Source organism: Epinephelus fuscoguttatus, linkage group LG5 (genome assembly GCF_011397635.1).
Source record: "Epinephelus fuscoguttatus linkage group LG5, E.fuscoguttatus.final_Chr_v1".
NCBI lineage: Eukaryota > Metazoa > Chordata > Actinopteri > Perciformes > Serranidae > Epinephelus > Epinephelus fuscoguttatus.
Window position 1 is genome coordinate 43,594,988 of NC_064756.1, and position 26,799 is coordinate 43,621,786.

Genomic DNA, 26,799 nt, shown 5'->3' on the forward strand with positions numbered 1-26,799 from the left:
TTGATTACATTAAATAATGATTGTATTAATATAAATTGAGCTAACGATAATGTTTATAGAGAGAAATATATTTACCTCCACCAAAGAGGTTATGTTTCCACCGGCGTTGTTCTGTTTGTCTGTTTGTTCATTTGTTCATTTGTTTGTTTGTTTGTTTGTTTGTTTGTTTGTCTGCAAAATAACTCAAAAAAGTTAAAAACGGATTTTGACGAAATTTCCAGGAAAGGTGGATAATGGGACAAGGAACAGATAAAATTTTGGTGGTGATCGGTTGAAGCAAAGTGGATAAAATAATAAATAACGTCTATGGTCTGACAGCCTCAGCAGCAATTAAGACGGTGAAAATAGCGCCATCTGGTGGCCAGAAAGCACGTCTTGTTCTACTTGCTAAATATTGTTAAATTCTAAAGTTGAAATTAATGTTCTGTGTTGGAAAAAAGACTGTGAAAAATACAAAAAAGATTATATTCTGTGTTGGTACAAAATAAAAACGAAGTAAATACACCACAGTGTCTACCTTGTGAAGGCATATATAACCTAATAATGATAGTGATGCAAAGAAACCTAATTGTGATGCAGGCTGCAAAATCTGATGCAGAGGGGGAGGGAATATCACCTACTTGGCGGAGGTCTGCACTCTCTGAGTGCTTTTCTAGTTTTAAACTACTTTCAGATGGTTAAATATCCACCGGGTCAATTTGATCCGGAAACATCATTGCATTACTTGATAAATGAGTTACATTGTTGCATGACATGAAAGATTAAAAAACATCTTTTCAGATCTTTAACAGCTGTCAGTCTCTTTGTATTATGTATGTTTGTTGAAAAAAATATGTTCCTGAGACAGCCTTTAATGATAATTACTTTGAAATCTTGCAGTATGTCATTCTGGGTAACAATGAGTCAAGTCAAGTCAAGTCAGTCAAGTAATTTAACCCAGATTTTCATGTTATATTACTCAATCATGTTTCTTGAGTTGAGGATACAATAACAACCCTTTTACCTTTACTATAAAACATTTTAAGACATTTTCCATCTTTTTTTCTCTTTTTGGCATGGAACATTGTGTGATCAACAGCAACTAATGAACCCATTTCAGTATAAATATCCAAATATATTACATTAATTGTAATGAAAATGTTTTCTGAGCAGTAATTGTTTGTTGAGCTCTAACTATAGTTATCTATAAACTTTTATATGCCAACAATGGTAGACATTTTAATTAATTTTCAATTCCATTCCCAGGAAGGACATTTTCCATGGAATTATCCATATGATTGACTGAAAAATGTTAATTGCATTTTTAAAATGAATTATTTTTGTTGAGTTATATACAGAACACTCTAATAAAGATAGAAATGCCTAAATTGGCATTTTTAGCCAATTTGATTTATTTTCAATTTTCAAATCCTTATTTGTCTTTGACCCTTATACAGATCTTTTTAAATGTAAGAACACAGACGAGACATAAGTAATTTCATATTGACTAAATGCCTGAACCAAGAAAACCTTTAGTAACTGTCCATTGAGTGTGCAGCAGTGCACCCATACCTGTGTCCATGGGTCGCTCTGCATTCAAGCTGTCAGTGCTGCCCTGATAGGCCTGTCCACCCAGAGTGATTCTGATTGGCTGCTCAGATAGACGACCTGTACTAACAGACCTAATGGGAAACCACGGATAACGTCAGCACGTTGTTAAACAATAGACAAAATGACGTCACATGATATGGGCTAGACAGAGGGGGATCAAAGTTATACAAAGTCCTAGTGCCTGTTCCTTGAAAAACGCGTAAATACACGACATGGGTGACGTATCACAGGTCTCAACTGATTACAACCTGGAAATTAAAACTGTTCTTTTCTGCAAATCTCTGATCTTTATGTTGGGGAAGTACAACAATTTAGAAGCAGTCACTGTTAGATTTAGACATGTCTTTAAAGAAATGCATGTGAAACAAACCTGAACCAGTGTGAAACTAAAACACTCCATGTAAACCGACAAAACAGATAAAGAAGCAAGTAGGTAACTAAAAAGACATTTCCAGGAACTCCTGTATCTAGTCCAAAGTTTAACATTAGATTTCAATCAGGTTGATAAGTGATATCTTACTTATCAACTGTACAATAAATAGTATATGTATACTGAATAGCATCATATCCATCATAATGGCAATGAAGCACAATGACTGGACCAGACCTAATAGCTATCAGTGGACATTCATTTATCAGTGTGACAGTTGAGGTGGAAGCTGAGATGGGTGCAAAACAAAAGTAATGGGAGACTGTAGATCTGGGCAAGTAAAGAGAACAGACAGAGAACATGTTCTTTTCAGTGAGTCCTACCTGCCGAAGGTCCTGCTGGCCTCAGGGGCAGCCGGGCGTCCGGTGAGGTATGGGCTGCAGTGGTGGGCACAGATATCCCGGGCATCTGCCAATGTCTTGGTTGGCACAGGGCTATCAGCCAGTGCCATCAGGTTACAGGATGCCTGTGTTTTAGGGATCTTGAATGGCGCCGAAATGGCCTGAATGGAAAAAAAACAAATAACAGGGAAATTTTAACAACTGATATTTAAGTTTATTTGGTATCTGCACGCTTAATATCTTCACTTCACCTTTGTTGGGGAGCCAATGATGGTGGGCAGCGGTGACTTCTGCAGCCAGTCAGATGTGCGGGGGGAGGAGCCCAGGAGCTTGGTGGGGGAGGAGCCAAGGTTGACTGGCCGCCCGAGCTGAGGGGAATGACTGCAGGAGGAGGAGGAGGAGGAGGGCTGAACAGGGTCTGACAACTGCTTGTGGAGTTTCTGCCTGGTCTGGTAGACCTCAGTCAGGGTGGGGGCACTCTGAAGCCGAGCCCCCAGGAGTTGAGAGGATGGGACAGGGGAACCTTGAAAACGTAGAGGGGCTTGATAAGAGCTCAGTTCAATTTGATGAGCCATGTCATATACAGCAGTATGATAAGCAACTTGTGTAATATCCATTCAGATCAATCAAGGGCAGTGTATCTTTGTGCATTCTCTCTGGCAAGTCAGAGGAGACATAACTTCAACCCTTTTTATATAGACATCGCCCTATAGGACCACTAAAAAGTCCCCTCTTGATGCTGCCTTTGCATTTTTACACAGAACCAAACGACAGCGGCATCATACTGCTCCAGTGTGTGATTTTAGATAGCACGCTGGCATCACATAGTCAAAAGTGACAAGCGTGGGGCATTGGTGGCTTAGTGGTAGAGCAGACACCCCATGTACAAGGCTGTTGCCGCAGCGGCCCGGGTTCGACTCCAGCCTGTGGCCCTTTGCTGCATGTCACTCCCTCTCTCTCTCCCCTTTCACACTTGTCTGTCCTATCCATTAAAGGCTAAAACTGCCCAAAAAAAATCTTAAAAAAAATAATAATAAAAAAGTGACAAGCGTGACGTGTAACACAACAGTGTCAGCCTCTCGTGCGATATACAACACACACGTCAGCAGCACCTTATAAACAATAACAATGGCATAACATGTCAATAATAATCATTTACCTACCCTGTTATATGGCAGCTCATCTTGTGCTCTGCTCAGAGGGTAAGACGCTCCTAGACCTCACCGTTTTCCCAATTTACAAAAATTTTCAGTTGTTCTTTTTTTTTTTTTTTTTTTTTTTTGAGTTAGCTGCTAACAGCTGGCAGCTACTTTTTAAATCTCCCGCGGTGGCTCGCATGCATAACACGTTGTCAAAACATCACATATATGCTGCCGTCCTGCTGGCTGTCCCATTTATACAGACATCGTTTTGGTGCTGTTGCTACAGAGGCCAGACCTATCCATCCCCTCATTTCACAATTGTATCTTTAATACAGAACAGCGAGGCGGCATAACAGCGTGATACTTCGCCTTGAACAGGCAGTGTAAAAAGGGCTTTCGTGTCTCATTTGTCTCTCAGCTTAAGGCAGTCTTCAGCTCTAACCCTTTCTCTACATGGGAGAAAAAACTTTTATGAGCTTTGCTCCATCACAGTTTCTACCCAACCAGCTACAGTACAAAAGACAAGACTCTACTGACAGTACACTACCCATCTTTTAATAAAATGGTCACTATGATCGCAAACCTCTTGACACAAACAGCCAAGAAGATCTACGACATCTCTAGTCTTAATATAACAGCAGCGTCAGACACAAAAACCTTGACTCCTTATGACTCATATGCTTTGTCAATGATACAGTCATGACACACAAGAGAGAATCAAAACAACTAACTGCAGTTAATGCTAATACTAACTATTGTAAATGCCAATGCATATCATATTATACTGTGTGGTATTTCTGTACTGGCTTTTTGGCAAGGGGCTATATGGATTTGTGTCCTGTTCAGTTTAACTTCTTTTGCAAACTATAACCTACACTTTGCATGTATATGCACTCCAGCTTTGACATTAACTGTCTGTGCTTTAATACCTTAAACCATTTGCTGTTTCAACAGCCCACATTCACCTACAGTTGGCACAGTTTGCTGTGGGTTAACCCAGTCACCAGGCTATGTAGGGACAGCTGAAGTTTTGCCTGTGAACTGACCTCCCGAGGAGCTGCGGCTGCGAGGCTCGTGGTTCTGCAGGTGACAGCAGCAGTGACCCAGCTGCTCAGGGATAGTGCCCACTGCAAACAAAGTTATTTTCATTGTGAGCTGCTGGACATGTTTAATGCATGTCTGGAAGGTGTTATTAAAAAGATGTCTAGACATGCCCTTACCAAGAGGTGAAGGGGAGTAGGGACGGGAGCTGCCAGTGGAGAGACGTCTGCCTACTGTCTGAGGGATATCTGCAGAGCTGGGGGACCCCGAGCCCACCTTGGGAAACCCCATAGGACTAGTGTTGGAGCGCCTCACAGTGGCAGACCTAGAAAACACAAACACTCATAACATACATAGAATTCATTCCAGTTTCAGAGCCATGACGAAAATGCTTTGTCTCAATCAACACTGAACTAATCAAAATAATTAATGACAGAAGTTTACTTGTTGGAGGTAAGCTGTTTGCAGAGGTGGGTGCAGTTAAGAGCCTGTTGTCTGCAGCTCTTCATCTAACATCTCACTGTGGATGATTATGCGTTTACAGCCCCCATGGTTTAGCATCCCTACCACTACTAGGCAGTAAAGACATGCTCAGCATGATGACGTTCCATAGTCTCATTTTGCCACTTGTTAGCAACCCCCTTTTTTAAAGCACATAAAGTTTTAAAATTCACAGGGGGGGATTTACTGTCATATTTTATGTCACAGAATAAAACATTAAAGTCTCTTTAGCTTATGTTGACCACAGACTTTATTTCAGGCATCTAACCAAAAACACACTGACTCTGAGACAGTGGAACCAGCAGTGCTAAAATTAACTAACTCATATCCAGGTATTAGGACTCAATCCTCTATTAAACGAGCTGCTACTCCAGAAACATTATGCAAATCCTTATTTCCATGGCTACAATCACCACAGGAGGAATTTAATGATAAAACAATTAAATTACCAGACAAACACAAGCCCACACAGACGCCAACACAATACAACCTTTAAATAATGAGCGCATTTACAGCTGATTAAAGCCTACAGTAGCCCTAGTATTCTCTGTTTCAGACAATAGACTGGTAACAGGAGGAACAGAACTAATTTTCCTGTGTAACAAGGTGCCACTCTTCTTTCTTCCTCTGCCCTCCCATCTGCTTTATCTTTACATAAAACCACCAACAAACCCTCCCAGCAACAGGGTGAGGAGCCACCAACTCTGGCAGGTATGTACTGTATCTGATGTAATTTCAGTGAAACTTTATGGCTGATGAAATAACAGCCTGGGCTTTCATTACCTAGTCAGAAAGTTCACTCCCAAGTGTTTAGAATAATATTAGTAACACGACAAAAGGTCAACAAATAAGTGCCCATTTCAGGTGTTTCATTACTAATCACTAAACAGGTATATATAATAAAAGTTAAGTCAGAACTATCCAGCACCAAGAGCACAAACTGTTCTTACCTGGGGGAGCTGTACAGTGTGGTTGTCGGGCTGCTAGACAGATTTTGCTTGATGCGCTGGTAGTTACGGATCTGGGTAGGAACAGGGATTGGGGTGGTCTCAGCCCGTGGGGATACCATCGGGGTCTGTCCGGGGATAGGCTGCAGCTGCCTGGAGGGACAGAATGGGGAGATGAAGGCAGTTAGTCAGTCCGCACGAAAGTGCTTCTGCTTCCATATCTGCAGGGCATCTTCAGGGGTGTCAACACCCATAATAACTTAAAACTCCAGCTGCTGCTTATGTAATAAATAAAACATAAACAAGGACAAGAGTAAAATGTAGGGAGTTTGCCTCTATGGCTTCATGTTCTTTGATCACTTGCCGTGTAAAAGCAGGTTGAGGAAGTTAAGTTTAGCCCGGTCGATCATGAGGGCAGTGGAAAAAAAGGGGGGGGGCCTCCATGTAAACACAAGGCAGCACCAATCAACTTAAAGCTCATGCTGCTGGGGGCAGGGCTAGAGGCAGGGGCAGTTAATAGCACGTGCAAGGGACGTCTTCTGTGTTCAGCAGACACAGAAGGGGAAGTGCAGAGAGGCACAGCTCATTTGCATTCTTTTGTTATTCCAGAAGAGACAGAATGTTCTCAAACATTGAGTCATGACCGAGTCACCCACAGAGGACCTTTACTTACATGTAGAATGCAAAAAAAGAGGAGGAGTGAAGAAAATGGCCGTTAGAGAGTGGCACCAGTTGGAAACCAGTATTATGTAATGATGTAAAAGCCTGGGAGGGTCTACAAGGGAGAGAGGAGGAGGACACGTGAGGCAAAGACTAGTCCAGACAAAGAGCCAGAGAGGAGTCGTTTTGTTTATTCCTTCAAATCAAAAATACAAACATGGCCACATGCTGTCCTTCTCCACACACTAAACACAGATCAAGAAGACATATGATACAGTATCCCATGATAGAGGGTTTCTATTTTTCTCCTGGTTGCTAAAAGCTTTATTGATCCCAGCCAAGGTTTAGGATGGAGAAGAATGCTGTGCTCTGTTGCTTCCTTGTTAAAAAGAGAGATAGAGAATTTATAGGTCAGTGAACAGCTGCTTTTTTAAGGACAGAGACTTGAACTTAAGTCAGTTGCCACTCCACTGACCTGTTTTCTACCAAGTAGCTAAAGAGTTCCAGCCTCTTTCTTTTTTATAATTTGTCACTTCTGATACTCCTCATTCATCTTCCCCTTTTCCTTACATTACCTTGTTTGTCCATCCACCAATTTCTTGCTTTATTAACAATGATCATCTCGCTCCAGACATCTTATTTTCTCTCCAACTCCCCAAACACACACTGCCCTCCATCTATCCTTTTCCTCAACTCCAATCAATATAGGACAAACAGGGCTCAGAGGATAAACAAGGCTGTGATACAGAAGCTCTTTAATAGTGGGGCTGATGCTACTAAATTGCAAGGGACACCTCCTGTAGTGAAGAAAAACCTGGTTCTTCCTGTTTCAATTGTCAACTAATTAGGCAAGCAGAAAACAGATATTGCTATGGAGAGACTGTAAAAGGTCAGCAGAGGGAGTGAGTAAAGATGTCAGCATGATCAGCCAGAGGACAATGAGACAGAACAGCAACAGAGACAAAAAAAGAGTGAGTGCAATGACAAAGGGAACAGAGGGGAAAGAGAACAGTTTAGCTTAAGGCTGTTTACATATGCAAACAGGACAGAAGGGAGATAGAGTAACTATAAAGCAGTGTCTGACTGCAGGTTATTAACAAATGAGAAGGGGAAGATCAAAAACAATAGCCCCTTTTACACAGTGATCATGCTTTAAGGACACTATGAAATCTCTTCTTTATAATGCCTTTGCATTTTTACACATAACTGAACAATGGCGGCATCATGTTGTTCCAGTGTGGGATTTTGGACAGCATGCCGGCACCGCAAAATCAAAGAGGCGTGACAGACATGATGTTTAAAACAACAGTGTCTGCCCTTAGTGTGACATACAACAGATGTGTCAGCAGCACTTTGTTAACAATAACATGGCTAAACAATTATTTACCGTTTCTGTCATATGACGGCTGATCTTGTCCTGTGCTCAGAGGGTAAAGAGCTCCCGGACCTCATTGTTTTCACAATTTGCAGACAGTTTCAGGGGCTGCTCTTCTGTTTAAGTTGGCTGCTAACTGCTACAGGCTACTTTTCAGATCTCCCACGATGGGTCACACACTTAACACGTCATCAAAATGTCATACCCATGTCATCCATGATCCTGTCCTACTGGCTGTCCCGTTTATAAAGACATAATTTTGGTACTGTTACTACTTCCAATGCTGAATCTAAGGTGAGACCACTCTGTCCCCCCAGTCCACAACTGTACCTATTATACAGAACAGCTAGACACCATAATGGTGTGAACAGCATCTTGGAGATGCAGTATAAAAGGGGCTACTAGCTCTTGAAGGTGGGACTTTCACACTGTTATGCCCCCTCACCGTTCACCGTTCTGTCTCCCCATGGAATGGGGGGAAAAAGTTGTCTCAACTTTAAGGCAGCATCAGAGGTAGTAACAGTGCAGAATGATGTCTCTATTAATGGGACAGCTAGCAGGACGACTTCATGGGTGGCACGGATGAGGCGTTTTGATGACGTGTTATGTGTGCAACCCACCGCGGGAGATTTATAAAGTAGCCGACAGCAGTTAGTAGCTATATCAAAGAAAAAGAACAGCAGCTGAAAATGTCCATAAGTGATGAAATATTGAGGTCCAGGAGCTCCTTATCCTCCAAGCAGAGGACGAGATCAGCAGCCATGTAACAGGGACCGTAAATGTTTGTTATTGCCATGTTAATGCCATTGATGCCGCTGTTGTTTGGTTCTGTGTAAAAAGCAAAGGCAGTATAAAGAGACATCATAGTTGCCCTATTGTCTCCAGGATTTACATCTTCAGCAAGAACCAATGGGCATGAGGCTGAAGGCCAAGGACAGAGTGGGAAAGTCCAATTATATTGAGAAATGTACCTTCACATTGATAGTTTCAGTCTTTTCATTGGACTTGTTGGCAATAAGAAAAATCTGGATTAATAGCAGCCTTTTTGACCTGATACTAAATTTAAGACCAATTTAGTTGGAGAAAGAAGAAACAATTCGTGTCTGATGAAATATAGCTAGTGACAGTTCAAAAATGTTAAATGAGCAGAACATAAAACAGCAGGAAATAACTGCTGGACATGAGGTGTGTTTATTGAGTATGGTGAGTATTAGTAGTAAATTCTACTAACTATTTTTAAAGCTGAAGAGGTCAGTAACTGCCTTCACTTTGGGAGCAGAATGTGTTTGCAGTGCATGTGAGCATGTTTTGATCTTTGAATACACAGCTGAAGCCCATTAATAACACTCAGTTTGTTGTGTGTTGGTGAGTATGCAAGTCTATTCTTATCCCACAGTCCTTGGTGGGTCAGGTGCTTTATTTAGAACAGCACCACCTTGTTTGGCTCTATGTCTGATTCATATCTCACTAATCATGTAGAGTCTAGGAGGTGGGCAGAGCAATTCAGTCATGACAAATGGACAGTGAGTGTGAGTGATATGTGGTGTAAAGCTGAGTGGAGGTTGTTTTGCTGGTGGTCTGAAAGCCAGAAATAGTGAAAGGAAGAAACAAAGGATGCCTCGTTGACATAAAAACACATGAAGAATAGATGAAATTACCTCACACAGGTACACTTAAATTCAAGGCTGCATGTGAAATTAAATGACTCAGCATCATGTCACACTCCCACTGGACAGTCTGTCTATTTTTTACTCTGACTCTGGTCGACATCAAGCTCATACTCTATGAACTGTGTCTGATTAGCAGGCTCATATGAAATCTGTGCTATCAGAACTCCACAGATTTTCCATAGATTTTAGGAAGACAGATGCTGCTTGTAAAACTCAGAATGTTGTCACTGTCTCCTCAACTTCCTTGTGCATGTGTGTGACAGTCGTGTGCTATATTCAGTTGGCATTAAAATCAAAGTTAGTGGTGTAATGAAAAGAAATGTCAAAAATAACATTTACTTTTAACAGAGTGTTCATAGATTGACAAATAATTTTTTGCTCTCTCTGCTCCATACTGAACCTTTCATTTTAAAGGCCATGTGTCCCACATTTAATTGATTGACTTTTCTAACAAATGCTTACATTTTTTCTTGAAGTATTCATGATTAATCAAATTTTTGATTCAAAGTTTCTACCAAAATCTACTAAGTAAATAGTTTAGCCTGCTTCTGGAAATTTTAGGTTTTAATGTATTGTGTGGGGGCTATTAGGGATGCACAATAACTTTTCTTTTAAACCGATACCGATAACTTTCAGCTCCTAAAGGCCGATACCGATAACTGATAACCGATAAAACACACACACACACACACACACACACACACACACACACACACATACATACATATATATATATATATATATATATATATATATATATACACACACACACACACACACACATATACATACATACATACATAATGTATGTGTGTTTGTTATCGGTATCGGACATCAATCAATACTATGAACAAAACCAAAACAGTTTTGACTCTTTAAATGAAGAGATATTTATTTTTTCCGATGAAAAACTATTGGCAAGCATCTCAAACATTTTCGACAAGATATCAAACAAAAAAACTATTTGATATCTCAAATGAACATCAATTTAAATAAGGTGCATTACTTATTGATATAAAAATAAAGGCCCCTTGAACTGATGCAAATACATGCATTGGGATTACAAACTGAAAAAGTTCATTCCAGAAGTTAAAAAAAATAATAACAAAAAAAATAAAAAAAATAAAATAATAATCACTTTTCTATAATACATCAATGATATTTCAAAGGAATAAATTACTTATTGACTTATTCATACTTCAAAAACAGCATCAATAAGTGATTAACATGGGGGGGATCAAAATAAAATAAATAAATGAAATAAAAATCAACCAGCCACCCTCCTCCCCTGACAAGTCCCTTCATAAGTAAAGAACTGTCCCTAAAGTTTCTCCTCTGATACGCTACATACTGTGTGCCGCCATGGCTCGGCTGTTCAGGTACTTTTGGGCAGTCATGACAACAAGTTATTCACCTGGAGCCGGACTTCTCCGTTGCCGGTAAGCCGTTATAATGCGCCGCCGTATTTGACAGGAATACGTATTCCTGTCCGTGTCTGTGACCTCCGTTCAACCCACAACCGGAGGGATTCACCGTTACTGTTTATTGCTACGCTGCCGACATTTTACTCTGTCCGTCACCGCAAGCTGTTTGATTGCGTTATCAAAACACGCCGCTATTATTTGGCCTTGCTTTTCACTTATTCCACCGAATACCGAATGTGTGTTTTTTTTGCAATATTCGGCCGAATATATATATATATATATATATATATATATATATATATACATAAGTATATGACCAAATTATATATGTTATCGGGACTATTCGTCATGATATCGGACTTATCGGAATGATATAATAATTTCCTGTTATCAGCCCAATAATTATCGGCCCGATAGTTATCGTGCACCCCTAGTGTTAATAAGAACATTGTTTCCTTTGGACAAAGCCAAACTGTTTTCTTGTTTCCAGTCTTTATGCTAAGCCAACTGACAAACTCTCAGTAAGTAAGCAAATATTTCACAAAATATCGAACTGCTTTAATTCCTTTTACATTTATTGTCAAAGCAGTAATGCCTCCCATTGAATCAGGTTTCCTGTATAGGTTTTAATTTCTCTTTCTAGAACTTCATTTCTGTGTTTATAGCTTTAAGCATTGGATTAATTAGAACTCATGCAATTTGTAAAGTACGGTATGTGTGATGACTGTAATAAACCTTTGTATTTCTGTATATTATCCAAATCTATATCTGGTGGACAGCATTGTACTCACCCACCACACATGAGGAACTCACTGGACAGCCGGCGGCATGCTCCCATTGGCTGGTCATCTGAGGACAGACAAAGAAAGAAGGAACAAAAAGAATAATGAAGGTGCAACAGGATTTACTGACACTCCCAGTGCTATGCACTTTGTTAATTGTTTGACTGGAGGTCTAGCAGGTGTGTGTGTATGTGTGTGTGTGTGTGTGTGTGTTGCAGCAGGTGCAGAGCATGAGGGTTCACAGTCAAGAGGGTAAGAGTGTGTACCTACTGTTTGTGGACTGATGTCTACAATTACAGCATGAAATGGTTAGCAGCTGTCTAATCTACTGGCTGTGGATTTTGTGACATGTGCTATGTGAGTGTGTGGGAACATGTGTGCTGTAGGTATCAACAGCAGGTAGTGAATGCCACCTCACTACATGTGTGCGGTAGCCATGGCTTAGTGTGTGTAATGAGTACAGTTTCAAGACATTGGCGTGCTTGCAAAGACCAGATGTCTGTCATTCATTTCTGGGTCTACAGGTCACATGTACTTCAGACAGTATATACAACCACCCCACCTCCTGCCACTGGCTTTGGGTGCTTCCCAGCAGTCTGGCCTTTACTGTGTAAATCTTCTGTCTGTGACTGTGCAGTATGTAAATTGATTAGATAAGCATTTATTGAACCCCTAGACTGAAAATTCAGGTGTTGTAGCACCACAAAGACAGAAATAATATGTGCAGATAAACAGAGAAGTGAAAAAAAAAAAAAAAAATAGAATAACATATATAGAACTAGTATAAGCAGGGGTGGACTGGAACAAAAAGTTGGCCCTGGCATTTTTGCCATATATAATAATGCTAGGGCTGCTCGATTATGGAAAAAATCATAAAAATCATAAATCACTGGGTCAAAATTGAAATCACGTTTATGCAAACGATTATGCAGCGCACGTGATGACTTAAATTGTTTACACGACGGCATGTCATTTCTGTCTCTACATGGTCGCGCGTTTACAATTCTCCTCTGCTTTCTGTACACACACAGACACAGACCAGCCTCTGTCGCTCTCCCTCTGCCATTTTCCGCACACTGTTTTTGAAATCTTTTGCGATCACCTGCCCCTCGCATTATTCATAGTTCACCTACTCCTCACTGGCTCGTGGAGTGAATAGAGGAGAGGAGGGGAGGGGAGGGGGCAGTATTGCGCATGCGCGGCTTTCGTAGAAGACAAAATAACATCTCCAGGCGTCTGTGACCAAAAATCAATTTACCCTCGATTTCATTAATTTTGAAATCGTTTGACCTCAAAATCGTAATCCCGATCACCAGACAATTAATTGCACAGCCTTAAATAATGCTATACCTGACTACCTCAGATATGAGTGATTACAATACTGATAGACTCATACCAGCCCAGACGTTGCCCAGGTTAACAAGGTCCGCGTCAGTTGCCAGGGAACCAGGGCAATCTGATGACAAATGGCTTACTGTAACAAGACATACATGGACAACACGGATATGATGGAATGCTTCTATACCAGCAATCCCAGTGAGAAGGGATATATGCAGAGAATGTGGGACTCATGGATACTTCGAAACCCACAATCTACACTAACTAAGAAACATCTGGTAGCACAGTGTTCCAACTAGAGATCAATGAAATACTTCAACAATGCCATGGCAAGGGGGAGCCGGGACGACGGGTCAGCGGGGGGATGTCATCATCACCCCTACAATCTGAGATTGGGTACCAAGCCCCAGTAGATAAAAACAACCTCAATGTAAAAGCAGCTGACCTGAGAAGGAAGATCATGAACAAACTGGAAACCTGGAGCCTCTGACGAATCCCGAAGCTGAGTTGCCAAGTACCATCGGATGATCTGCTAGATGTGAATAATTAATACTATCCCTACAAGGACCATCACTGAGACCAACAAGCTGATTAAGAGTACAGCAACAGTAATCCTGGAGATGTTTGGATACAAGATGGACATAGTACAGAAGAACCAACACCCTCCAGACGGTTGGAGGCCAAGATAAAGGCAACACAGAGAGAAGTTAGCCAACTAGCAGAGCTACACAGAGGGAACATGGTGAATAAAGGGGTACCAGGGAAATACAACAAGCTCTCCATTCCTGAGGCACTTGGAGCTGCCAAACAAAGACTAACAGCTCTTGTCACAGGCCGTGACAGTCCTGATCATGACAGACCCCCAGAAGGGAACCATCCCATCCAACTACAGACAGATAACCTGTCTCTGCACAACATGGAAGCTCCTGTCAGGCATCATAGCCAGGCATATGGTCCAATACATGAGCGAGGCACAGAAAGGAATTAGCAGTAACATTAGAGGAGCCAAGCACCAGCTACTGGTCGACAGAGCAATCGCCAGAGACTGCAAGAACAGGAAGACCAACCTGTGAACCACTTGGATTGACCATAAGAAAGCCTATGACTCAATGCCACACACGTGGATACTAGAATGTTTAGAACTATATAAAATCAACAGAACACTAAGAGCCTTCATAAAGAACTCCACTTGAATGTGGAAGATGACCCTAGAGGCCAACTCAAAGCAGATTGCCCAAGTCAACATCAAATGCAGCATATATCAAGGGGGTGCACTGTCACCACTGCTGTTCTGCATAGGCCTGAATCCCCTCAGTCAGATCATCAAGAAGATTGGCTATGGATACCGATTCTGAAGTGGGGTAACAATCAGCCATCTGCTCTACATAAATGAAAGTGTGGCCGGATGGTATCAAAGAGAGGCAAGATGATCAGAACTGAGGGAGTTGACCTACCAGAGGGCAACACAGGGGTGATATCCAGGACAGCTACAAGTAACTTGGGATCCAACAGGCTAATGGAAATCATGAGGAGGCCACAAGAAAGTCGACCACAACCAAATACCTCCAGAGAGTAAGGCAAGTCCTGAGAAGTCAGCTGAATGGTCAGAACAAGGTCCAAACCATCAACATGTATAGTGCCAGTCATCAGATACCCAGCTGGGATCGTAAGCTGGCCAAAAGAGGAGATAGAAGCCACCGATACAAACACAAGAAAGCTCCTCACCATGCATGGAGGGTTCCACCCCATGTCCAGCACCCTGAGGCTATATACTAAGTGGAAAGAAGGAAGCCGAAGACTAGCATCAGAGTCACTATCCAGGATGAAACATCCAAAATCCAGGGGCACCGTCAGATAGAGGAAGTGGCTGATATCAAGAAGACCTACCAGTGGCTGGAGAATGCTGGACTGACAGACAGCACAGAGGCATCAATCATCGCAGCACAAGAACAGGCCTAAAGCACAAGGGCCACAAAGGCCAGGGTTTACCACAGCAGATCAGACCCAAGGTGTGGGCTGTGCAAAGATGCCCCTGAGACGGTCTAGCACATAGTGGCAGGGTGTAAGATGCAAGCAGGATCAGCATGCATGGAGAGGCACAAACAAGTGGCTGGGATAGTGTACAGGAACATTTGTACCCAGTATGGGATCGAGGTACCCAAATGCCAATGGGACACACAACCAAAGGTGGCTGACAATAACAGGGCTAAGATCCTGCGGGACTTCAGCTCCCAGACTGACAAACAGCTGCTGGCTAACCAACTGGACATAGTGGTGGTTGACAAACACCAGAAGAGAGCAATGGTGTTCATATAAAGCTCTTCCTAGGACAGCACACTTCTGGACTGAGGCTTCAAATGTTGTTCCTGGAACATGCCGAAGCCACTCAGACACCCACCAGTTTGGGGGTCAATGCCCTGAGTGTACCTACTTCCACAGGACCACGTCAACTTTGACCTTCCACATCTGATCCAGCTGTTCTTTCAACTGTTGATACTTCTCCAACTTTTCATGTTCCTTCTCTCTGATGTTGCTGTCAGCTGGTATCACCACATCTACCATCATATATATATACGCACACACACACACACACACACACACAGACATATATATATATATATATATTTGTGTGTGTATATAAAAAAAATTCCCTCTCAGCCTCACTTGGTGGGGGCGGTGGTGTGTTTCCTCAAGCTCAGGTCCTCTACCAGAGGCCTGGGAGTGTGAGAGTTCTGCGCAGTATCTTAGCTGTTCCTAGGACTGCACTCTTCTAGACAGAGACCTAAGATGTTTTATCTGGAATCTGCTGGTGCCAGTCTCCCAGTTTGGTGGTCACAGCCCCCAGTGCTCCGATTACCACTTGGACCACTTTGGACCTCACCTTCCACATCTGTTCTAGTTGTTCCTTCAGCCTCTAGTACTTTTTAGTCTTTTCATGCTCTTTCTTCCTGATGTTACTGTCAGCTGGGATTGCCCCATCTACCACAACTGCCCTCTTCTGCTCCTTGTCAGCCACCACTACGTCTGGTTGGTTAGCTAGCAGCTGCTTGTCACTCTGGAACTTGAAGGCCCACAGGATCTTAGCCCTGTTGTTCTCAACTATTATCGTGGGTGTCTGACAATATAACAATATAAGTATGTGTGTTGGCACTTACAACTGTCAGTAGAGATGTGAGGCACCAGGACAAAGTCGTCAGTGTCACAGGACGAGTTCTTACTGCTGGTGCTTCCTGCAGACTCTTTAGACAGCTGCAGGAAGCTAGGCGAACCGAGTGGAGGGGATGACAGACCATCTTCTGCTAGTGTCTGCATGTCCGGAAGAGACTGTGTGTTCACAGACACAGAGAGAGAGAGAGAGAGAGAGAGAGAGAGAGATAGAGAGAGAGAGAGAGCGAGAGAGAGAGAGAGAGAGAGAGAGAAGGGGGGGGGGGGGGGGTAATGAATGATGCAATTAAGGCTTCCAGGCAGGGCAGTGCTGACTGTCAAGCTAATGTTATCACATTGTTAGAGAGAACACTGACATCCTGGGAAATTAGCTTGCCCTGCATTCCAACTGCTGCTGTGAGATGAGATGTACCACTGTGCAAACATTTTTCAACACACATTTTTGCTTTTGCTCCCATTTTTCACAGGTCAAGGTTAAAGATCTAAGACTTTTTGTGCACTGAATAAATCTATTTCTCTCAAATTTTGGTCTCAAATGTGTTCAAATCCGTGTCAGTAAACACTTGTCCGTTTCCAAGATAATCCATCTAGCTGACAGGTGTGGCATATCAAGATGCGCATTAAACAGCATTACACCACAGGTGTGTCTTGGGATGGTCACAATAAAAGGCCACTCTAAAATGTGCAGTTTGATCACACATCACAATGCCACAGATGTCACATAAGTGCACAAGTTGGTTACAATGACAACCAACTGTCAGGTCAAGACTCTGGTGATGATGATGAGCATGCAGACGAGCTTCCCTGAGACGATTTCTGATAGTTTTTGCAAAATTCTTTGGATGTGCAAACCAAGTGTTGCATCAGCTGTTCAGGTGGCTAGTCTCAGACGGTCTTGCAGGTGAAAATGCTGGATCTGGAAATCCTAAGCTGGTGTAGTTAAACATGGTCTGCCATTGTGAGGCTGGTTGGATGTTGTGCCAAATTCACAGAAACAACATTGGGCTGGCTTATGGTAGTGAAATGAACATTCAGTTCACTGCCAATAGCTCTGGTGGACGTTCCTGCAGTCAGCATGCCAATGGCACACTCCCTAAAAATTGAGATGATTGTGATCAGACTGCACATATAGTCCCATCCCAATGCACACCTGTGTAGTAATGATGCTGTTAAATCAGCATCTTGGTATGCCACAGAATAAATGCTCTCTAACACAGATTTAACAAATCTGTGACCAAAAATTGAGAGAAATACATCTTTTCAGTGCATAAAAGTGGTCGTAGATCTTTAACTTAAACCCGTTAAAACAGGAGCAAAAACAAAATTGTTGCGTTCAAGATTTTGTTCAGTATATTAACATTTTAGTAGCATTAGCTTTAGCTCTTAAAGCAGCAGTATTCATAATACTGTTCCTGTTACTGCATCTCGCTAACTCGGCTCTACTGCATGTCACTAACTCTGCTTCTTCTCCAGAGCCTTTGTGCTCCACTGTCTGGCAGGTTAACTCATATAGCAGCTGTGCCTGGATTGTGTGACGTGGTTGCGCTGCTGCCATGGTCCTGCCTGATACTGCCTACTGCTGCTGTTATCATTAGTCATACTTCTATTGTTATTATACATATATGATTATTATTGTCACATATATACTATCATATATTAACATAGAATTACAACACATTGGACCACAATGGCCATATTTATTATAATAATATTATTACTTAAATTAATGTTGTTGTAAGCTATTGTCATTACTGTCTGTCCTGCATCTCTCTTTATGTCTCATTTTGTCAAATGGAATACTGTAAATTTATTATGTTGATCTGTTCTGTATGACATCTATTGCACGTCTGTTCATCCTGGAAGAGGGAACCTTCCTCAGTTGCTCAGTTTTGGGAAGTTTTTCCTTATCCACTGTGAGTGTCAAAAGGACAGAGGGATGTTGTATGCTGTAAAGCCCTCTGAGGCAAAATTGTGATTTGTGATATTGGCCTTTATAAATAAAATTGAAATAAAATGGTTAGTATTTTATTTCCTTTATTACAGTGTAAGTGTAATCCCTTTTGAATGAGGATTCATAAAGTAATATCAAACTCACAGGAGGGGAGTTGTATCGGACGCATGGGGAGCTGCCACAGGAGCTGTCAGTCACTGCGCTGGAGGCACTGGGGACTGGCACTGGACACGCTGAGGAGAATAAATACACAATTAATGATGTTTTTAAGTTGGATGATGTGGAAGTGTAGTACAGCAAGTTATCTTGCTTAGGAATGTGACCTTTGTGCTTACATTTTTTAATGGTAGATGAAGGCTCCAGGAAAGGATGGCTGAAAAATGTATCTGTAGAGTGAGGGGTTTAGAGAGACAAAACAGATCAGAGAATTTTTTTAACAACATATTATATATATATACAGTACAGGCCAAAAGTTTGGACACACCTTCTCATTCAATGCGTTTTCTTTATTTTCATGACTACTTACATTGTAGATTCTCACTGAAGGCATCAAAACTATGAATGAACACATGTGGAGTTATGTACTTAACAAAAAAAGGTGAAATAACTGAAAACATGTTTTATATTCTAATTTCTTCAAAATAGCCACCCTTTGCTCTGATTACTGCTTTGCACACTCTTGGCATTCTCTCCATGAGCTTCAAGAGGTAGTCACCTGAAATGGTTTCCACTTCACAGGTGTGCCTTATCAGGGTTAATTAGTGGAATTTCTTGCTTTATCAATGGGGTTGGGACCATCAGTTGTGTTGTGCAGAAGTCAGGTTAATACACAGCCGACAGCCCTATTGGACAACTGTTAAAATTCATATTATGGCAAGAACCAATCAGCTAACTAAAGAAAAACGAGTGGCCATCATTACTTTAAGAAATGAAGGTCAGTCAGTCCGGAAAATTGCAAAAACGTTAAATGTGTCCCCAAGTGGAGTCGCAAAAACCATCAAGCACTACAACGAAACTGGCACACATGAGGACCGACCCAGGAAAGGAAGACCAAGAGTCACCTCTGCTTCTGAGGATAAGTTCATCCGAGTCACCAGCCTCAGAAATCGCAAGTTAACAGCAGCTCAGATCAGAGACCAGATGAATGCCACACAGAGTTCTAGCAGCAGACCCATCTCTAGAACAACTGTTAAGAGGAGACTGCGTGAATCAGGCCTTCATGGTCAAATAGCTGCTAGGAAACCACTGCTAAGGACAGGCAACAAGCAGAAGAGATTTGTTTGGGCCAAGAAACACAAGGAATGGACATTAGACCAGTGGAAATCTGTGCTTTGGTCTGATGAGTCCAAATTTGAGATCTTTGGTTCCAACCGCCGTGTCTTTGTGAGACGCAGAAAAGGTGAACGGATGGATTCCACATGCCTGGTTCCCACTGTGAAGCATGGAGGAGGAGGTGTGATGGTGTGGGGGTGTTTTGCTGGTGACACTGTTGGGGATTTATTCAAAATTGAAGGCACACTGAACCAGCATGGTTACCACAGCATCCTGCAGCGACATGCCATCCCATCAGGTTTGCGTTTAGTTGGACGATCATTTATTTTTCAACAGGACAATGACCCCAAACACACCTCCATGCTGTGTAAGGGCTATTTGACCAAGAAGGAGAGTGATGGAGTGCTGCGGCAGATGACCTGGCCTCCACAGTCACCGGACCTGGACCCAATCGAGATGGTTTGGGGTGAGCTGGACCGCAGAGTGAAGGCAAAGGGGCCAACAAGTGCTAAACACCTCTGGGAACTCCTTCAAGACTGTTGGAAAACCATTTCAGGTGACTACCTCTTGAAGCTCATGGAGAGAATGCCAAGAGTGTGCAAAGCAGTAATCAGAGCAAAGGGTGGCTATTTTGAAGAAACTAGAATATAAAACATGTTTTCAGTTATTTCACCTTTTTTTGTTAAGTACATAACTCCACATGTGTTCATTCATAGTTTTGATGCCTTCAGTGAGAATCTACAATGTAAATAGTCATGAAAATAAAGAAAATGCATTGAATGAGAAGGTGTGTCCAAACTTTTGGCCTGTACTGTATATATATATATATATATACATATATATATATAAAAATATAAAACTGAACAATACATGTGTCATTACAAGTTCAACGACATTACTCTGATGTTACCACTGACCAAAGTCCATCCTGTCTTTCTGATTCCTCTGCAGCAGCCCAAGCAAAAGGTTGCCAAGTTGTTGGGATGTCTCCCTTGGGATGCTGGGTAATGAGAACATGGGAACATTAACCCCTTATATTTTGTAGAGTGCCTACAGACAACAATCTTAAGTTCTAAGTTCACATTATGTAAGATGGATCTAATCAAGTCTTGGTTGCAATTTGTCAGACTGTACAACATCAATTAAGAGGCAAAGCCTGGGGAACTGCAGCCCCACAGTGTAAACAGAAACACAACTAAGATTCTACAGTCGCGCTAGTGGCTCTGTGAGGCTATACTGAGGCACAGCAGAGCTTAAGGCTAAACACTAACCTCATGCTCACATGCTCATAATGACAAGGCCAACATGCTAATGCTAATAAGGTATACTTTTTGTAAAAGTTACCATATTAGCTGAGCATGCTAACAGTTACTAATCAGCAATAAACACAAATACAGCTGAACCTGAATGGAATGTCACTGGTTTACAGGTATTTGATCATAAACCAAAGCATTGGACAAATAAGGAGTTTGACCTGATCAGAGAAGCAGGTGACAAGTCAGAGTCACCAAAGTGATAACAGTTCATCGTGAGGGGAACATGACTGTGTGTGCCATATACATGACAATTCATTCCAAAGTTGTTGAGATATTTCACTAATAAACAAAAATGTCCACATCCTGGTGGGGCTAAAGGAAAAATAAGGTGGTGACCTAAGAATCCATGAAGACTTGTACATAATATTATTGCAATCCATCCTATAGTTGTTGAAATACAGTATTTCAGTCTGGACCCAAGTGGTGGATTGAATTACAAACACTGCCATTGACAGAGCCACACTACTACCATTGTCCCTGCTTGCATCTAGCTAAAAACAGATTCAAGCAGGAACATGTCATCAACTGGCATCATCCATCTGCACCAGTCTTAAACATTTTACCAGTTTTCTCAAAATTGTCACCCTTTATTTGGGACAACCCAAATCACACAAAAGGAGCCTTAAAACAAAAGACGAGGCTTTGTGGCTTACACAGGTTGTAAATTCTTGTTCTTCTCATAGAACATCCTCAGGTCTTGGGGACTATTGGCCTGAAAATATCAATAGAAAACTTAGTTAGACAGGCACACACACATATACAAACACATTTGTTACTGGTTTGGTGTGCATAGTATTAACCTGGAATGGTGGCTTGCCAACCAGACATTGGTAAATGACTGTCCCTATGCTCCACAAGTCAGCCTTTGCATCATAGTTCTGGGACATGATGACCTCTGGGGCCTAAGGGAGGAAAGGTCATATGTAAAAATCCAGAGCAGGGACACCTACTCAATACACTACTGAGAAAGCTGACAGGGCATCTGAAAGTGACTGACCTCAGCTGGAATTCTACACACACACAAAACATACACAATGAAAGACACTGACCATGTACATGGGCGACCCACAGAGTGTGGCTGCCATCATGTTGCTCTGGAGGTAACGTGCAAAGCCAAAGTCAGCTGCAAAACAGAAGCATGAAACAAACCAGTCAGTACATGTTTAATTATTACAAGCGACACAAGCCGCCATTGTTAGACTTTGGAGAATGCTTGGGAGACAAACACTGGGAACAGTAACGCATGCATAAAATTGTTTTGCACTCAAAACAGAGCTAAGACAGAGATGGAAAATGCCATCAGTCAGAAATGTGTTTATTACATTACTGTAGTTCCCAAAATAAGATGTTTTAAGTTTAGAAAACATAGTGGCTATTTTTGTTTTTAATGTGCATGTTATGTACTGTGCACTTTTGCCTTTCATTTTGCTTCTGATTAAAGATATTTCATATTTACAATAATATATATATATATATATATATATATACACACACATATATATGTATATATATATATATATATATATATATATATATATACACACACATATATATATGTGTATATATATATATATATATATATATATATATTTAGATTTAGATTATGTGGCCTCTAAATTTAAAACTTGGACCAACCAAAGCAGCATGACTTAGACGCTGTTTAAGAATTATACATATACACAATATACTGTAACTATAAATTTGGATTAAATAGATGTTAGACATTGTCTTTTCTTTTAGCCAGACAAAAGGTGGGAAATACACTGTACATTCACTGCAAGACACCAGATACATAAGCATATCGATATGAAATATATTTTATTTATTTACTTAACCTTTATTTAACCAGAAAATCTCGAGATCAAAAATCTCTTCTTCATGTAATAGTTCCTGAAAGCATGTAACAGTTTTAGAAAACTTGTAGCTCACCATGTACCATGTACTGATTTGAAATTCCTTTCAGCTGGAATAAAAGGCTGATAAAGGAGTTGTTGTTTTTTTTTTTTTTAATCTAATTCTGTCACCTATTTTGATGCGGATGCCACTGATGTTGGACTTCTTGCGACCCACATATGACAGGAGGATGTTCTGTGGCTTTAGGTCCCGGTGGATGATTCCTTTGCTGTTGAGGATGCGCATGGCAGCAGCAATCTGCTGGAGGAAAACCCTAAGTGTGTCTTCTCTTAGTGTCCCCTTGGCTAAAGAAGAGGAGAGACAAAAACGTGTTAACTGTGTGCATACAACTTTTGTTTGTTTACAAGGAAACTCCACAGGGCACCTTTAAGCAAACGTGCTCATTTAGAAGTACCTTCTTAAGGATAACAATTTTAAGGCTGACCTACTGATCTCATTTAGGGGCTTCCTGCTGCCTAATGAAGGGCACTGATTTACTTGTTTCCTTGGTTTACTTATTTCCTTGCATTACCCCAACACTCCACAACTTAAATTACTGCCTCCCACTTCTATGCCTCTGTGCACCAATCAAGTTGCACTTACAGTTTACATCCATGTCTCTGAAAAGATAGATGCTTTACACACATCTTCCTCCCAGCACAGAAGATCTTAACAATCAGCACGATTTCAAGGTGGACACCCAAGATTAGTGTCACCAATTCAGTATCTAACCAAATGTCTCCCCTTCTGCTTCTGAGTTATCATGTTGAATAATGGCCAGAAAAGTGTTCTTGCAGAACATTATGATGTCACATTGAAGTTGACCTTTTGGATATAAAATGTCACAGTGACCTTTGACTTTCAACCACCAAATTCTAAGCAGTTCATCGTTGCGTCCAAGTGGCCATTTGTACCAAATTTGAGAAAATTCCTTCAGGGTGCTCATGAGATAATGCGTTCACAAGAACAAGAGAGAAGTAAGGTCACAGTGGCCTTGACTATTGACCATCAAAATCCAGTCCAGGAGTCCATGTTGACAGGTGTGCCAAATCTGGAAAAAAAAAAAAAAAAAAAATCCATCCCTAAAAGTGTTCTTGAGATACTGCGTTCACATGAATGGGATGGACGTACATATGGACGGAAATACAACCCATAAACGTGATGCCTCCGGCAACCGCTATTGCCGGCACAGAGGCATAAAAACTGCTCATCAGCCTCACATGATTAAAGCTATAAAATAATCCTGAGGTAAATAAAGTCGCTGGTGGTCATGACATGAGTCTTTTCTGACGTTAGACTAAGAGGATTCCTCTCTCATTGTCTTTATCCCCCTCTCTCTCCATCACACCGTTGTGATTACAGTGTAGGTATAAATCAAACTAGTAAGCATTCATCAAGAACATTAATATTAATTAATATTATTAATTTGGGGGTTTGCTGCTCTTTGCCCACCACTGTAGACCAACTTCTATCACAGACAAGTTGTGTAAGTGGTAAAATTATTCACTAGTGAGATCCTCTTGTGTAATGCAGGATCATCATTACCTATGCATTCTTCACAGACTTGCTGAAACACATAGGTGAACACAGCATCCCTCCCCTGATGAGACTACAGTCACAACGACTAATAAGTTCAAGCAATGCAGACAGTTGGATGCAATCTGGTACACAGAGCACAGTTACACTCTGAACAAGTGCTATAACCCCACAGGATTCATTACACAACCACATAAGATAATGATGTGGAGACTCCTGAATCACCCTGTCACCGATGGGTCTGACCATGACCCATTCTCTAATGTGCAAAATGTGGACATGTGGAGCAGGTGAAATATGCAAAAGTACAGAGCTGTTCTAGCAATACAATCAATGTTTTTATGTAACAGAGGTGTAAACACCTGTGGTTATCTGGCAGATGTGTTGGCAAACTGCTTTACATTTGGGGGGATTTGAAGAAGGCGATTTGATTTTAACTCTATAAAACCATTCACAGCATCTTTAATATTACATTATGAGTGTTCAGCACATTTTGTGACCCTCTTTGAACACCTATGTCAAATAAGGTGAGTGAACCATTCTTATGCTCAAATGCTGTGAGAGGAGATACCCTGAAGTGTTGAGGAGAACCGTTTAGTTTGTTTCCATATAAATGATGTGCAGTAAAGAAACAGACAATTTGATAGTAAATGTTTAGCTTCTGTATGTGGAATTGCTATTATACATCAATTACAAACATTTGACAGAAAAAGTTTCACTCAAAACCCTCTAGCTTCCCTCTGCCCTACGAGCAGAGGTGTGAACTGGAGTCACATGACTTGGACTTGGGTCAAACTTGAGGCACAAATTTCATGACCTTAGACTCTACCTGACAAAATCAAGAAAGACTTGCAACTCCACTTGGACTTTATTACCAATGGCTCATGACTTCACTTAGACTTAAGCCTTCTGACTGAAAAATATTTGATATCTTTTACAAAGCCCACAGAATAAAAAGTATGTTAAAATGTGTGCCACAAATCAATTAATTTTCTTTCAGTATCTGATTGAACTAACACTAATGTTATTTATTCCCAGCAAATTCACTTTGTTTGAACCAATCCGAAGCACCCAGTCAAGCTGTGGGAAAGAACCATGAAGAACTACTGAGTGCCAGTTGGAAAAAATGATACCAAAGATCATTTCATTCATGTACAAAAACTATAAAGTGGTCCAAAAAAAAAAAAAACTAACAGCAGTATGCAAAACGTGCAGGTAGAAAATTACAGAAAGAGATGCAACAACTTCGAACTTTGCTCAACATCTGAGATTGCACAAAGAAGGTTAAGTCGAGGCTAACACTCACATAATTAGCAAGCTTATGTTTAGCCAACATTGGCTTAACAGCTAAGAATGTTTCATACAGGCTTGTTTTGACAAATAAATTCAAATTTTAAAAAGCATTCGTGATTTATGTTCATTTCAAATTGTTATTACATTTGTTAAAGAACACATTATGACTTGTTTAGGACTTGGGACTTGATTTGGGACTTGTCTGTCTTGACCTGGGACTTAACTTGGGTCTCAAATGCAAAGACTTGAGACTTACTTGTGACTCGCAAAACAAAGACTTGGTCCCATTTCTGTTTACTAGATTTCCTCCAGAGCTTTCACAATGTGTAATGTGGCTGAAAAGGGCTAAAGGCTGTAGAAGAAATCTAGTAAGCGGACCTATAAGTACAAACAATCTGTAAACAGAAAGTATTTCACTTACTACAGTAGTGAAACAAAATTAATTTTAACTATTTTTCTTTAATCAGGGTTTTGTTTAATGTCTTTCATAAGGACTGTTTACAAGTATTTAAGAAACAGACACCATTTTTAAGTAAAGCTGCAAGCAACGTTGGGCGAGACCTCGGAGTCACGCCGTTTTGGCCTCCAGCTCACGTAGACAGTTCTAGACAAAAGTGTAGACGATTTTAGACCCCTCTGCACTCAGTTGACAATTTCTCCACATTTGCTCATGTTAATTTCAGAGGCAGTAGCTCCCTTCCTGTTGAATTTAGGTCAGGGATGTCAGCGCGTGATTTGTAGGTCTCGATGAGACGAACAAGCTAGTTTTGGTTGAATGTTTCTACGACATTCCTACAGGCCGCAGTGGCCATTTTAGTGTGTCTAGGTGGCGCTAGAGATCCCACTTTGGCACTTTTGGGGTTCATTTTTTCCCCCCCATTTTATCAAATTTTTTGCCAGTTCTGACATGCGTGCCAATTTTGGTGAGTTTTTGAGCATGTTTAGGGGGTCAAATTTTGTTTTTTTGCACACCAATGGGGTCCTGTGTCATGCAATAAGTGCCCTTCTTTCCTTTTCGCCCCTGCCTTTCAAATATCCATCGCTGAGAGAGAGAGACAAGCTGTGAGAGACCAGGCAGATGGAGATGGCTTTAAAATGTCTTGACCTCCTCCCTTTTATTCCCAAACCATGG

At 41.2% G+C, this 26,799-nt stretch overlaps 1 protein-coding gene across 3 annotated transcripts in view; it reads right to left on the reverse strand.

Annotated features, from left to right (window-relative positions):
• The window catches only part of ulk2 (unc-51 like autophagy activating kinase 2), a 102,031-nt gene that overhangs the window by 16,853 nt on the left and 58,379 nt on the right, over positions 1-26,799 (reverse strand). For 2 of the 3 annotated variants that reach the window (XM_049576742.1, XM_049576741.1), the window contains 16 exons: positions 22,970-23,143; positions 21,995-22,068; positions 21,746-21,847; positions 21,599-21,657; positions 20,547-20,629; positions 18,693-18,743; positions 18,502-18,590; positions 16,397-16,565; positions 11,913-11,970; positions 6,666-6,767; positions 5,996-6,145; positions 4,724-4,869; positions 4,550-4,630; positions 2,613-2,884; positions 2,344-2,522; positions 1,552-1,661 (listed from right to left, as the gene is read on the reverse strand). In XM_049576742.1, coding sequence (XP_049432699.1) covers positions 1,552-1,661; positions 2,344-2,522; positions 2,613-2,884; positions 4,550-4,630; positions 4,724-4,869; positions 5,996-6,145; positions 6,666-6,767; positions 11,913-11,970; positions 16,397-16,565; positions 18,502-18,590; positions 18,693-18,743; positions 20,547-20,629; positions 21,599-21,657; positions 21,746-21,847; positions 21,995-22,068; positions 22,970-23,143 — 1,899 coding nt within the window. The remainder of the gene's footprint in view (positions 1-1,551; positions 1,662-2,343; positions 2,523-2,612; positions 2,885-4,549; positions 4,631-4,723; positions 4,870-5,995; positions 6,146-6,665; positions 6,768-11,912; positions 11,971-16,396; positions 16,566-18,501; positions 18,591-18,692; positions 18,744-20,546; positions 20,630-21,598; positions 21,658-21,745; positions 21,848-21,994; positions 22,069-22,969; positions 23,144-26,799) is intronic. The other variant, XM_049576743.1, reaches the window with a different exon arrangement.